This window comes from Ambystoma mexicanum, chromosome 3p (assembly GCF_040938575.1).
Source record: "Ambystoma mexicanum isolate Mex_15411 chromosome 3p, UKY_AmexF1_1, whole genome shotgun sequence".
Lineage (NCBI taxonomy): Eukaryota > Metazoa > Chordata > Amphibia > Caudata > Ambystomatidae > Ambystoma > Ambystoma mexicanum.
Genome location: NC_090925.1, coordinates 248,508,853 through 248,522,359, shown reverse-complemented (window position 1 = coordinate 248,522,359; position 13,507 = coordinate 248,508,853). Strand labels below are relative to the sequence as shown.

At 41.9% G+C, this 13,507-nt stretch overlaps 1 protein-coding gene across 3 annotated transcripts in view; it reads right to left on the bottom strand.

Moving 5' to 3' along the window:
- SS18L1 (SS18L1 subunit of BAF chromatin remodeling complex) overlaps nucleotides 1-13,507 on the bottom strand; it is a 405,815-nt gene that overhangs the window by 325,303 nt on the left and 67,005 nt on the right. For all 3 annotated transcript variants that reach the window (XM_069650717.1, XM_069650716.1, XM_069650718.1), the window contains exons 3-4: nucleotides 8,366-8,450; nucleotides 6,409-6,553 (exon numbers count right to left, since the gene is read on the bottom strand). In XM_069650717.1, the coding sequence (XP_069506818.1) occupies nucleotides 6,409-6,553; nucleotides 8,366-8,450 (230 nt within the window). The remainder of the gene's footprint in view (nucleotides 1-6,408; nucleotides 6,554-8,365; nucleotides 8,451-13,507) is intronic.

Below are 13,507 nucleotides of genomic sequence, written 5' to 3'. Positions count from 1 at the left end.
AAGTCAATAAATAAGGCTTCAAATAGAGAGACAACCACAAGGGCCACAGACATATGTGGGCACAAAAAGATAGTGAGATATAGACAGGCCCACAAAAAGGAGGACATATAGTGAGGGTCATAGATATGGTAATAGAGAGAGGGGAACAAATAGACAATGAGATAAATAGAGGGTGACAAACAGCAGTTCACACATATAGAGAGGGCTACAAATAGACAGGGCACAAATAGAGAGCAACACACATATACTGTCAGTCAAAGTGAGAAGGACGCAAATAGTGAAGGCTACAAATCTAGGAAAATAAATAGGAAGGAACATAAATAGAGAGTGGCTCACAGACAGAGACATAAATAGTGCCACAAATACGAATGTGAGATTGCGAAGGTTGAGAGAATGAGTTAACGTTACAGAGAGAATTGAAAAGAAAGAGGCTGCTTGAGAAAAGAAGACAGAAGGATAGGAAAATGGAGCATAGATAAAGCAAATCCTAGGAATGAGAATGGGTTCAGAAGAGAGGAGTGAGAGTCAAAGCAATAGTTAGTGGGTGAGACAGAGTCAGCCAGGTTGTGAGAAGATAAGGAAGACAGAAAGGAATAACACCAAGAAAAGGAGAATAAAGGGAACAATGGAATGTGAAAAAACAGTGCACGTGGGAGTCAAAAGTGAAGAGTGAACAGAGAGAGATAAAATGTCAAAGAGAGACACAAATAATTGTGAAGATGAATGTATGTCTGTAAAAGAAATAAAGAAATTATGAAAGCGTGGTGTGTCGAACCAGATGAAGGAGTCAGACTAAGATGTGGTAAATGTTCAAGAGTCTTTATTTAAATAATATGAAATAAACTTATATCTAGCCCTACCTCTGACTAAAACTAATGGTGCTTGTCAAATGTCCAAAAAAAATAGTCTCAGGCCAGACCCGATATGCTACCTGGCCCTACCACTTAGAAAAACAGAACAAAAATATGCACCACAGCAATAGCCTCTGTCCTTGGGTTTTGCTTGGCCCTGCTACTGGGATCTCTTTCCAAAAGATGGTTGTAAAAGTTCTTCAATGTCTCAAAATGCTGTATTCAAGCTTCTCTGCAGGCTTTGAATGGCCAGTCTTAAATCTTTATATAGTTCCGCCATATTCCCTTTTTTGCGTGCATTTCTGACCGTTAGTGTTGAAAAATGTTGCTTTCTTTGGTTTGGGCACGTGAACCCTCATGGTCCTCTCTGTTCCCAGTCTGGAGTTATATGCTTTATCTTTGGTCCTAAATTAGGCCTGCTTTAGTAGGGCCACGGTAGGACGTTTGCCCATTCGGGTTTTCCAGGCTGCTGTACGTTTTTCAGCTTTCCCAGCCTTGTATACCAATGTCTCTCTTTCAAGGGCTCCCCAAAGCCCTTTGGTTCTCAAATAGACCTGCTTTAGCTGGGTCTCTGCTGGACGTCTGCTCATTTGGGTTTTCCAGGCTCCCGTACCCTTTTATGCTTTCCCAACCTTGTATACAGCTGTTCGCCACAGCGGCATTACCTCTTCAGGAGCGTCTGCTTCCATTGCTCTTCCCTGCAGCTGATGCACCTCTAATGCAGAGATCGGCTATACGATCTCTCCGCTGCGGTCTAGGCTCGGCATCTGTTAATGGGTCCCAGGCCACCACAGCTTCTGTGTGGGTGCACCACCAGGTGAGAAGGTCTCTTCACTGCCACCGCCTCTCTCTCAACTTCGTTGCCGTCCATAACGCCAGCCTTTGGGTGTCTTGCTACCTCTGTGTAGGATTCTCTCTCTTACATTACAAGTTCCTCATTGTTTTATTTAAGTCATCACAAACAAAATGGGTGTGTTCTTTGACTGTGGAGTTTAGCATTACCTGAAGCCAAAGAGATTTAAGAAATGTCACTATTTGGAGAGTCCAAAACAGAAGTAACAGGAGTCCTATTCCCACACAGGCAGACAATGTACTCTGGACAGGGAGTTCCTTACAGGAAAGGGACTCACACCCAGTGAGGTCTCGCTTTCCCAGACCCCTACAGAGGGTCTTGCTTAGTGGGCTCACTTCCCTAGCCTCAAATGGCTAAGCTTAACCTCAAAGGGCTAGCCCTAACATGAGTCTCTCCACTCCACTGACCCCACTGTGCTTGCTGACCTTTACCTCAAGCTGCTGACTGCAGTCATTGACTCCATTGCCCTGCGAGTGCCCCACAAATCTAAATCTTCAGTACACAAACTCTGCGTTCACCCCTGACCTTCAAGAGTTCTGCAAAGAAAAATGGCTAGCTGAATCGAAGTGGAAAAAAACCCTCAGAGACCCCATGAAGTTGGTGTACACTACTGCAGCCAAACGCTACTAACAAGCCATCCTTCTTGCCAAAGCCACCACCTATAATGACAGAATTGCTAATGCCAAATCAGACAACCGGGAATAAGAAGCCTCCTCCAACCTTCCCGCCTCTATCACTAAAGACGAGGGTTGGTATACTAATATTAAAAATGCCATGCTTTCCAAAATTGACACCCTACAAAAATCGAGCTCAAGCACTCTATGCTTAAGTCCACTCAGCAGCCTGTGACTGCCTTCCCCTCCCCTATTTCTATCTGCCAAGACCTCCCTATGTTTCGCTTTAACAATGTCTTTGATGAGGATGTCAAATCCATCCTTAAGGGTCTGAAAACTTCAAGATGAAAAGGGGTCATATGCCCTGCGGCCCTTATCAAGGACTGTTCGGAAGTCCTGGCCCCCTTCATCGCCACCTTTATCAATGCCTCATTCTCCACTGGCGTAGTACTTACCAGCCTCAAGATAGCTTGGGTACTCCCACTTAACAAAAAACCTTAATTAGATCCACGGTCCATAACAACTTCCACCAAATCCCTACTGTACTTTCCCTACTGAAAGTCATGGACAAATTTAGCACTACTTAGAAGCTAACCACATCCTGGGTATGTGCAAGTCGGGGTTCCGTCCTGGCCTTGGTACAGAATCAGCACTGCTTGACCTGAAGAACCAGCCAGATGAGATCAGGGATGAGCGCAAGCCTGCCCTTCTCCTACTCCTTGATCTATCAGATGCATTCGGCCTGGATGACCACAAGATCCTCTGTCATCACCTGACTACTGCAGCCAATTTCTTGCCTAGGGTCTTGACCTGGATTGCCTGCTTCCTGGAGGAAAGATCCATCAGAGTCCTTGCCGAGATCGCCACTCCACCCCCCACCCTTTGGCACCCATCTTGTGTGGTGTGCTTCTATAATATCTTCACAAAACCGATTTTCGGCTTACTTGAATCTATTGACATATCCTATACCAACTATGCTGACGATACCCAAATTGTACTCCCCCTCTCTGGCAACTACCTTGACGACTCCACCACCCTAAACACTGCATACACGACCATCCAGGCATGGATGGCTACTCACGCCTCTGCCTTAATGATGAAAAGACTGAGATGCTTCTAGTAGGTCGTTCGGCAGTGATCAAGAAGTTCATCGCCCAATATACCTCTTTCAATATTGACAGCATTCCGATCCTGGTCTCCTCCTCGATGAAGACACTGGGAATGCCAAGTGAATGCGATTGCCTCCCCTGCTGCTTACACTACAAAACTGATCAATGCATCAGACCTTTTCTATCCACGGACAGCTGCCACACAGTTGCCCTAGCCATGATCTGATCAAGGATAAAATATTGTAACGCACTCTTTGCAGGCACCTGACTCAGAGCACAACATCCAGAAGATGCAGGTTCTTCAGAATAACGCCCTTCAAGCAGCTCTCAACATCCCCAAACTTGAACACATCTCCTCAGCGACCAGAGAGGCGCATTGGCTCCGTATTCGTGAACGGATTCTATTTAAAACCTTGCCAATCACACAGATGTCTCTCCAATGTGGCTCCCCCTTACTTCTCGCAGAAATGTATGAAAGCAAACTCGTCCAGACCCATCAGGCCGGCCGATGCTCACCGCCTCATCCAACCCAAATTTAAATGGACAAAAGCTGGAGGCACAAGTTTCCTGACCATTGTGGCCAAAGAATGGAATTTACTCACACCGTCCCTGCAAGCCGAGCAATCCTATTGGACCTTCCGGAGAACTCCAAAAACATGGATGTTTGCATTGAGAACCCGAGTCTGCCTGACATATTGACTTTTTGTACATCCTTTGTGAGTAACTGGTTTTGTAACAGCGCCTTGATGCACTTGTGTTTAGTGCGCTTTTTAAATGAAAAAATAAATAATGGGGTGGCGCCACTCTGGGAAGAAGGGATGAATAGTCCAGATTAATGACAGTGGCTAAAAGTGAAAAAGCATGAAAGAAACAGACAGGAGGAAAGGGAGAGCGAGAACTTGGGGAAAGACCCTCATTGACAAACAGCTCACAAAATATCTGCCAGTCAAGAAAGACAACAGAGAACCCCAGAGACAGAAGGAGAAGAAAAAGAAATCAAGAACGAGAACAGGTGAATCATATCCAAAGAAAGAGACTTTGAAATCAAAAGCAAGATTATAAAAGGGAGAGTGGGAGAGAAAGAAGGAGGCAATGAGCACAAAAGAGTATCAGTGAAAGGTAGAAGACTAAATAGAAAAACAAACGGCTTTGTTATGCGATTCAAAATGATTGTTGGACATATAGCGAAACACTTTGAAACTTATGAAATGCTTGCTCATGTGCCCATACAAATACATTTTGCGGCACAAAACTTCCATAATTCCAGCTGTGAATGGTGAGTACCAGCACATCATTTTCCCATTACAAGCACTGTGCTTGCATTCACTATGGTAGTGACCATCAGGCTTCTGACACTCTCCCAAATACTGTTTATAATATCAAACTATTGGCACGCTCTCATGTTTGGTGTTGGCCTTTTATTTTTTTATGCTATTTCTAGTCTGATCCAACTTTTTGTGGTGAGAGTTACAGTAACTATGCTCACAGTCACAGAGACTAAGCCTTTAACAGCTGAACAAGGAGATAAGAAGAAGGCTGTTAAACAACAGGGATGAAGCCAAAAAGGGTATATATGGAAAATGTAGAAAACAGAACACGATCTAGAAGAAAGCAAATAGAAAAAGACAGAAGCGTGGGTTAGGGGATTGATATCCTAGTTGAAACTCATCCCTTCGTTCAATATAAATGGTTTATAAAAAATGTGTTTCTTTCAATGTTTCACTGTATACAATCAGATAGAGACTATAAAAGCAACAACAAAATGAGTCCTGACAATGTTTACAATTTCTGCAAAGCAGGGTCATTCCTTTCAGTATGGTATACAATGTTTTCGGTATGACAAAAAACTAGAAAAATGATATAGCCCATTGTCAGTAACATCGCCTTTGTCAGGCGTTGTCAGGCTGGGAATCCTTTGTAACATTAAGCAGTTTTATAGAAAACCAAAGCAGTCTCTTAGTGTCGTTTTGGGCCATTCAACCTTCAGCCAATGAGGCTTGCCTACCTTAGCTCCACCGCTTCTGATTCGTACAGAGCACATAAATGCACAAATGTGAGCCAAATGTGGGGAAGGCGGGCGGGTCACATGTCATTCTATGAAAGACACCAATGCTGGAGAACAGGTAAGTAACCTATTCCTTCTCCAGCATAGGATCTTTCATAGATTCACATGTAACAATAGATTGTAAAGGAGTACAAAATGCATGGATGTGCACCCACATGAGAGACGGGGGGAGGGTGAAGGTTCACTTAGACAAACAGCTTATGAAAAACTGTTTGCCCAACCCTGGACTATTCTGTGGAATTTTTTGTGGATGGACAACAACCTGTTGAAGGTGCGAGAAGACCATCACGTAGCTGCTCTACGGACGTCCGACAAAAGATTGGTGACAAATGAGACTACCCTCTTAGAGTGTGCCAGGGGCTGACCACCTGGGCAAGGCCTGTTCGCAAGTTGATGAAAGAAAGAGATACAAGCAGAAGGCACCTGCAAATGGATGCTTCAGAAAGGCCTTTTACTGTAGCAGCAAGCCCACAGGCAATGAAAAGCTGTGATGGGTTCCTAAAGGGCATGGTCTGTGGAAAATGAGGTAAGGCAGCTGGAGAAGAGTGACTGAATCTCGCCCGTTCCCCTTGCTGAAGTGATAGCATTCAGAAACACTATGTTCCATGGGACCAACTTCCCAGGTAGGGGCAGGTTTTGAGTACAAGGGGGAAAGTCCAAAAGAGTGCTTGATACATTCTTTCACAAGACTATGCAGCTGTAACGAATGCACCCCTGATAAGCATGTGAAGTGGGAAATGGCAGCCAAGTGAACTTCGATGGCATGTGAATCAATGGAGGATGCCAATGCTGGAAAACTAGAGTTACAGGTAAGTCACATATTCCTCTTCTCTTACAAAAACGCTAATGTGATGGCTTTAGGCATTAAATATGAAATTTCTTTTCACTTGGCATCTAAAAATGACAGTGTACTTACCGTTGGATATCTGGCCCTGGATGAGAGCGGAGGGAGGGAGGCCGGTTCCGATGGCATCACTCAGGGTGCTCTGGGCATTCAGGACCTGGTTTGAGGCACTTGGGTTCATCGCGCCAGGACCCAGATTCATATTCTGTGTCGGCGGCTACAAAGAGTGAAAAGGGAGAGAAAATATTACATGAAGAAAAATGTTCACTGCATATTCTGTGTTTATGTTACATAAATGAGGCATGAGCATTATGAGGCAGGAGCCTAATTCTATCATAGTGCGGAGCAACATAACTCCTCTTGTGGGGCGGTGTCACCATAAGCAAAGCCCCAATGCACCGCCCCACCAAATTAAGCTATATTAACTTGTACACAACCCAAAATCAAATCTAATCATAAACTTCCCCTCCCCAAATGTGTTACTCCTTCTTCAATGCCCATTAAGGATTATTTATTTCTCAACATTTTATTCACATTTGCTGAGAATGTAAAATGTCACATTATCTGTAAATAAGACTACCACCTTTCCTAGAAAATACATATTGACAGGTCTTTGACCACGATACACCCTTTTCCAGTGGACCCCATCACGCTGCCACCAAATATGTGGAGGATTTTTCTGGTTTCCTTCCCTGCCACCTAATCGGTCCCAAGCCTGCCCATAGTTTAGTTTGACTCAGGAATAGTGAGAGGAGAGTTCAGGGGGTCAAACACACATAATAATTTGAGAAAAGCTGCATGTGATGCATTTCTGCTTTTGCTATGCACACTTAATTTACAAAAGATATTTAAGAACCGTCAGTCCTATACAAAATATGGCTTTGCTATCCCAGCCATAGCTTTCTTTTGTTTGCGATGAGGGCCATGGATGAAATGGGTTAGTTTTCAAATGGGATGTTGGCTTAGCAGGAACCACAAGCAACAGGGAAACACACACATTCTGAATTGTATTGAAGTTCTTTTAAAAGTTTTGATCTTCATGGAATGCTTGAGTAACCACTTAAACAAATATGGCCGGTCCAAGTCTAGATCTATGCTGTCCGCTAAAATGGGTCCTTACTCCCTGTACAGCTGACCCTGAACTCCTTGTGGTGAGATGTTCCTCCTTTAATGCTCTAGGTGAAATGCCACAATCTTCCTATCCTTCCCAAAAACCTTTTTCTCTTATGAGTAAGTGATTTTCTCATCAGTCACATTTCTCCCTCACCCACTTAAGTAGGAAGCTAGCCCCCGTCGGGACGAGACCATGCCTTCCTAATTCCGTTCTCCCCCAGTTTAGAAAACAAAATGTCTGCAAATCTAGTTCTGTCTCAGGTGAAGCTCTTTCCTCACTTGGTTAAGACTGTATCCTATTGTGCTCTAATTTCCCCCTAGGTGTGACCTGTCAGCCCAGTATTTCCACAATTACCATTCCGCCCAGACTTCCTGTCCTCCCTCAGATACAATACAATCGCCCTGGCCACTGCCCTTACCAGAATTGAATCTCAGCCTCCCTAGTCTTATCCCATGTGGATAAGACTCCATTGCTCAAGCCCCCTTATTCGGTCTTCCCGCAGGTGACACACAGTTCTGAATATCCTGTTCACACTTCCCCAGGATTGGGAGCCAGGCCTCAACACACATTCTCCTCCATTGAATGAGGCTCAGTTTCCCCTCATTCACTGTCTGTTCTTCCCAGCCTCCTATCTACCTCCTGTATTCCACACAGTGAGATCCCAACTTCCCTGGCCCCTTTATAACCTTTTGCAAGCCATAATGGTCCCCTAGATCCCCTGGTGAGACCCAGTCCCACCTATCCCCCCTCCTTTATACACGAGAACCATCCTCCTCTCACCCTGTCTTCGTAGGAATGTGGTCACAGTCCTTCCAGCCATCTGCCCCCACCCAAGCTCCATTGAGTCACCCATCTCCCTCCATCCTCCCTCTTCCTTAGCTATCTCTCCCCTCATGGATGAAATCTGGTACTCACCGCAGGCAGAAGACTCTGCATGTTCTGGTTGGAATCTGCTATAGTGGCCAGGTACACAAGGTTCCGGTGCAGAAGTTGTTGGTACCTGTGGGGAGAGGAGTGAGTACAGATTCGCTGGAGGTAAAGAAGAGTGAAAATGTAACCATTTATGATCTATTTTGCCCCTTCTACTAAACTGATCCACTGTTCCAGCTGGTCATTTCCAATCTACTCTATGTTTAATACAGTTTGTCCATCCAAACAACGAGCACTGTTACTAATGGCTGTCTCTACTAATAGGAGCCTTGCGCTTCCTACAACTGCCAAACTGAGCTCATGCACTGGAATGAGCTTAAGGCCCAAACAAGTAACATAGGCAATCTGTGCTTGAATAAGCAAATACAACAGGCACAGACAACTGGTGACCTCCCTTATTCAACAGAGAACACATCCGTTGCATTTGTCAAGGTCAATGAGTATTGCAAACATCAAAGAGGATCTCCCCAAATATGGGGAAAATGGCAGAAAATCTCAGACCATTCATGAATATGGGGAGGAGCAAGAGATGGTCAAAGGAGTACCTTATGGATTACAATATGTGAAGTGAAGTAGAACGGGAAGCTATAAAATAGTATATTTCTTCTTGCATACATGGGATGGGTTGGCTCTCCTGCCCTGATTATACCTGCACCTAAGCTCACACTGGATGATTTCAAAGAGTTCCCAGTTTACAGGGGGTGTTTTAAGAGGGGTATGGGCTTTTTGTCTTATTTCATGGGCATAATCTCCAAGTGTTTTATAGGTAGCTGTTAAAGCATGTTACACTTTTGAGGAGAATGATTGCTGAAATATCGGACTGCATGTCAATAAATGTTGATAAATCAATTAAAAGAAATATTGAATGAATGATTATACTTTATTTCAGCAAAAGCCATAAAATATGGTAAATACAACCATGCAAGTATACAAATATATATAAGCAATAACACATTTCCTAAAAAAACAGTTAATATATTTTATTTTTATTTTTATTTTTTACATTTGTAAAGCGCCACACAGCCCAAAGGCATCGGGGCGCTGTTGCAAGATAATGACTTAGTTGCAGTGCAAGGAGGGGTAGATCGAGGAGGTTACAGCAAGATCGTATCTACCCCTAGCCTGGGAAAAAAGGACGTTTGACATTACAGCGGTTATACAGTTGACAGGGCCCAAGTGGGGTTTATACAAATAGCATTGTTTTTATTGCTATCAATATTAAAACTAAAATAACGGGCAATTTGTCAATTCTATATTATTTACATGTACAAGATTTACAAAATGTATAAATCATAATCTTTTTTTTATTGAAACAGCTGAAATTAATCGACTTTACAATTTCATTTATATAAAAATGATCAAACAGATTTGTGGTTATTCATCATAAAAAACATATATATCAAATTCATCTATATGCAATAGAAATATGACATATGGTTAATTACTGGGCAGCTTTTCTTATTCTTTTCTTATTCTTAAGGCAACAAGTAGAATTGCCCATGCTACTGCTGTGTCGGATATCTGATATAGGCAGATCAAGGTTATAGCATGCATGTTCTAAAACCCCCAGATCAAAGAATTGACAACAGTTTTTTTACCTTATATTCTGATTTTAAGGACAGAATTGAACAAAATGCAAAACTGTTCTGTTAATGTTAGGGTGAAAAGGAGAGAAAACAATGATATAATTTTATTTCTGCCACAGAGCCAAGTTCTGACACACCGGCAACAAGTTTAATCAAAAACGTGTCTGAGAAAATCTGTCCTTCGGCCTTGGCATCCAATTTAAATAACCTCCTCTCCATCCATAAGCAGTAATTACAAAATACAATGTATTTGCATCTTTAGCCAGTTCATTCTACTCTCTACTAACAGCCCAACATCGTTTGAGAATAGAGAGGATAACATTTGTATCATGTCTCGCAGTGGACAAAGGGTTATTATAATTTATTTCATAACATATATCTATGAGGTTATGTTATGTAAATGATCCAAAGAATTTTAACTCGTTGCTATTTATTCAAAATGTCAATTTAGTATCTGGGTGGTTAATATTGCATGTGAATTCATCCAGACTGAATGCCTCACTGCCAAAGGTCAAAGCTTGAATTCATCGGCTATATATCCTATATTTAATTCATTATGAAAAGCAAAAACCCGTCTGGATCTAGGTAGGAATAGAAAACGTTTGAGAAAAACATCTTCATTAGTATGCAACCTAGCCAGATCTTCAAAGCTTCACATCTGAGCACCACAGAGCGTGGCAGCCTTTGCTTTAGCTGTATAAACCTTGTCAGTGTTTCGGTTGTCTGGTAGCCAAGAAGGTTGTTAGCAGTTATAACGGCCCCAGTAGACAGCATCATTCCTAACTTCTGGCCTGTGATGTGAGCTCTCCCAGATAACTTTTCTGAGAAGGTTCTTTACAGGTATTTAAACTTCTTCACCTGTTCCATTTTAAGTAAATGTAAAGTAATAAAGTGAGAGCTTAACCTTCTGCGACCCACAACATAATGTTCAATTTAGCAACTTTTCCTACTAAATGGCAGCTCTTCATGAAGTCTGCTTATCTATTTACCAGTAATAGCAACATTGTAGATACCACATCATCAGCGTAGAGAAGCACTGATGGCTGAGCATTTTCCCTAGGCATTTCTTTAGGTATGGGTTTACAATGTCAAGCGCATTTGCAAAACGATTAAATAAGAGGTGGGCCAGAACACAGCCTTCGTGTACCACTCTTGTGAGCTTAAAAGTTCTGCCACATTCCGTAGTGTACCGTTGGCTCTGTATCATTGTGCAGTAGTTTAAGAATTAGCAAAGGATGTGGAGCCATTTATAAATGATAGAGGACCTCCCTGAGAACTGATCTCTCTACCATATGAAATGCCATGGAGAAGTCCATAAAAGTGTGGTATATTGGTGTTTTGTAGAAAAAGCGGCATTTGGTACCATTTAAGTACAAGTTTAAAGCCTGTTCGTTTGTGCAAATGCTGCTCTAAATCCTCTCTGTGAGTCCACCATTATATATTTTGAATTGAACCAATTTTCATTTTTTCTTTAAATCTAAAAGTCACCAGAATACTTTGCTGGTTCAGTCCAGGAGTGAAATTGGTGTAGGACAAGCTCAATCTCCTTTCTTAAAATTAGGCACTATCAGAGATTTAAGTAGAAGGTATCCTGCCAGTTGCTCAAATAGCATTCAAGACGTTAGTAAGAATAGGTGCCCATAGATTGACATTTGATTTAAAAAAGGTCAATATGTATGGCATCTGGGCCTGTACTTTTATGGGCTGGTTGTGAAATAATCACACAGGTTACTTCCTTCGCAGATAACCCATAATAATCATCTGCCTTCTGGCAATCTGAGACTTATTGAAAGGTAGGAAGTTACCATTCAGCTCAATCGCCATTTTGTACACAGTTGAAAAATGAGTAACCAGTGAATAGGTTGCATTAAAAAAAATGAGTCATAAATATATGGTGTAATTATATCAATTTTGGTGAATAATGAGGGTAAAGAAATGTTGATTTTAGGTTTGAATGTCGAATTGCAGGTTTGAACTTTATTTGTACAAACAGTTCTAATTAAAGGTTATTTAGAAATAGTATAAATAAGAGGGAGAAATGTAGGCTTCAGCGGAAGAAGAGGCAAGGGAGCTCTGCGGTATCTCCCCATTAAAAGGTAGTTGTTAGTCAAGTGTAGGTAGAATGTATGTTTTGTTAGGGAAATTACATTTAAGAACCATAAAACCTTTTAGTTCAAATGTATTTGAATTATTGAAAGATCAACTAGATGGCACTCTGAGACTATAGATACAGATTGAATGTAGAAATTAGGCTCGGTAAAAAATGGTACTCAATACTTTTTTAAAAGATATTTGAGTCATATTAAGTAACCATATTGGTGTTTTCCCACATATAAAAGACATTGTTTTAATCTAATCTGCGTGCTTTCTAGAGAAAAGAAATATTTAAAAAGAGTACTCATCTTTGCTATCAAAGAAAACATCAACTGCAATCAAGCTCAACAGCAACCATTAAAAAGGGAAATCACTGTAATCAGAGAAAACATCCACTCAAATCATCCATCATAGACAACAAGCCCAGCATTTAATAAAGAAGATAGTTACTGTGATGAAATGAACCAATCACTGTTATCAAAGGTGACAACCACTGTGATAATCAAATAGCACAGCTACAATTACCAAAGATCATACCCACTGCAACGGTGAATACAAAGACACTACTGCAAGAACAACAATGTTCCAATACAACAGATGTATTCAAAGAACACATCCAAAGAAGTAAACAAATATTAATCACTGCAATAAAGCATGACAACCCCTACACTCATTAAAAAGAGCATGCACTGTAATCAGCAAGGCCATCAACTGAAACCATCATAGACCACAATGACTGAGATCTAATAGGACAACCACTGCAATTATAAAATAGCACTGCTGCTACAACTATCGAAGACAATACCCACTACAAATAATGATGGGCAAAATAAAAACGCCAATGGAATCATCGAATCACCAAAGCCAACTACTGCAAACACCAAAGATGGTGAGGATGCACGACATCCAGGGCATACATCAAAAAGGCAGACCAATTCATTCATTCAAGTAGGGTAGCCACTGACGTCATGAAAGAACAGAAACTCTTCAATTATCAGACAACAGCCAATGCAATCAAAGCAAAGTAAACCACTGCAAGCATCTGAAAACATCACTGCAATCAATCTAAAAGGAGGCAAAATCACCAACCTACCACATTAACACCATACAGATCCATGTATTCCCCAACAGTCAGGAAGCACAACCTCTCCATTATAACTTGATAGAGAATACAAAATTACTTCAGAGCCTGCACTTAATCCTAAGCAAGCAACCCATAGCTCTACCAACACAATACAGAACACAAAAGGCATACATTCTACTCCATGCCAGCACCACTTTGTCTTGAGGGGATGAGGAGCTAGCCATTCTACCCTGGGCCAGAACAGACAACACATCATTGAAGGAGACCACCAATACGCCCATGTATACACTATAGATGCACTCCACGTAATGCCCGTACAATGTGTGACGATTCATGGATCACGTCACTTCTCCTCAGGGGGGG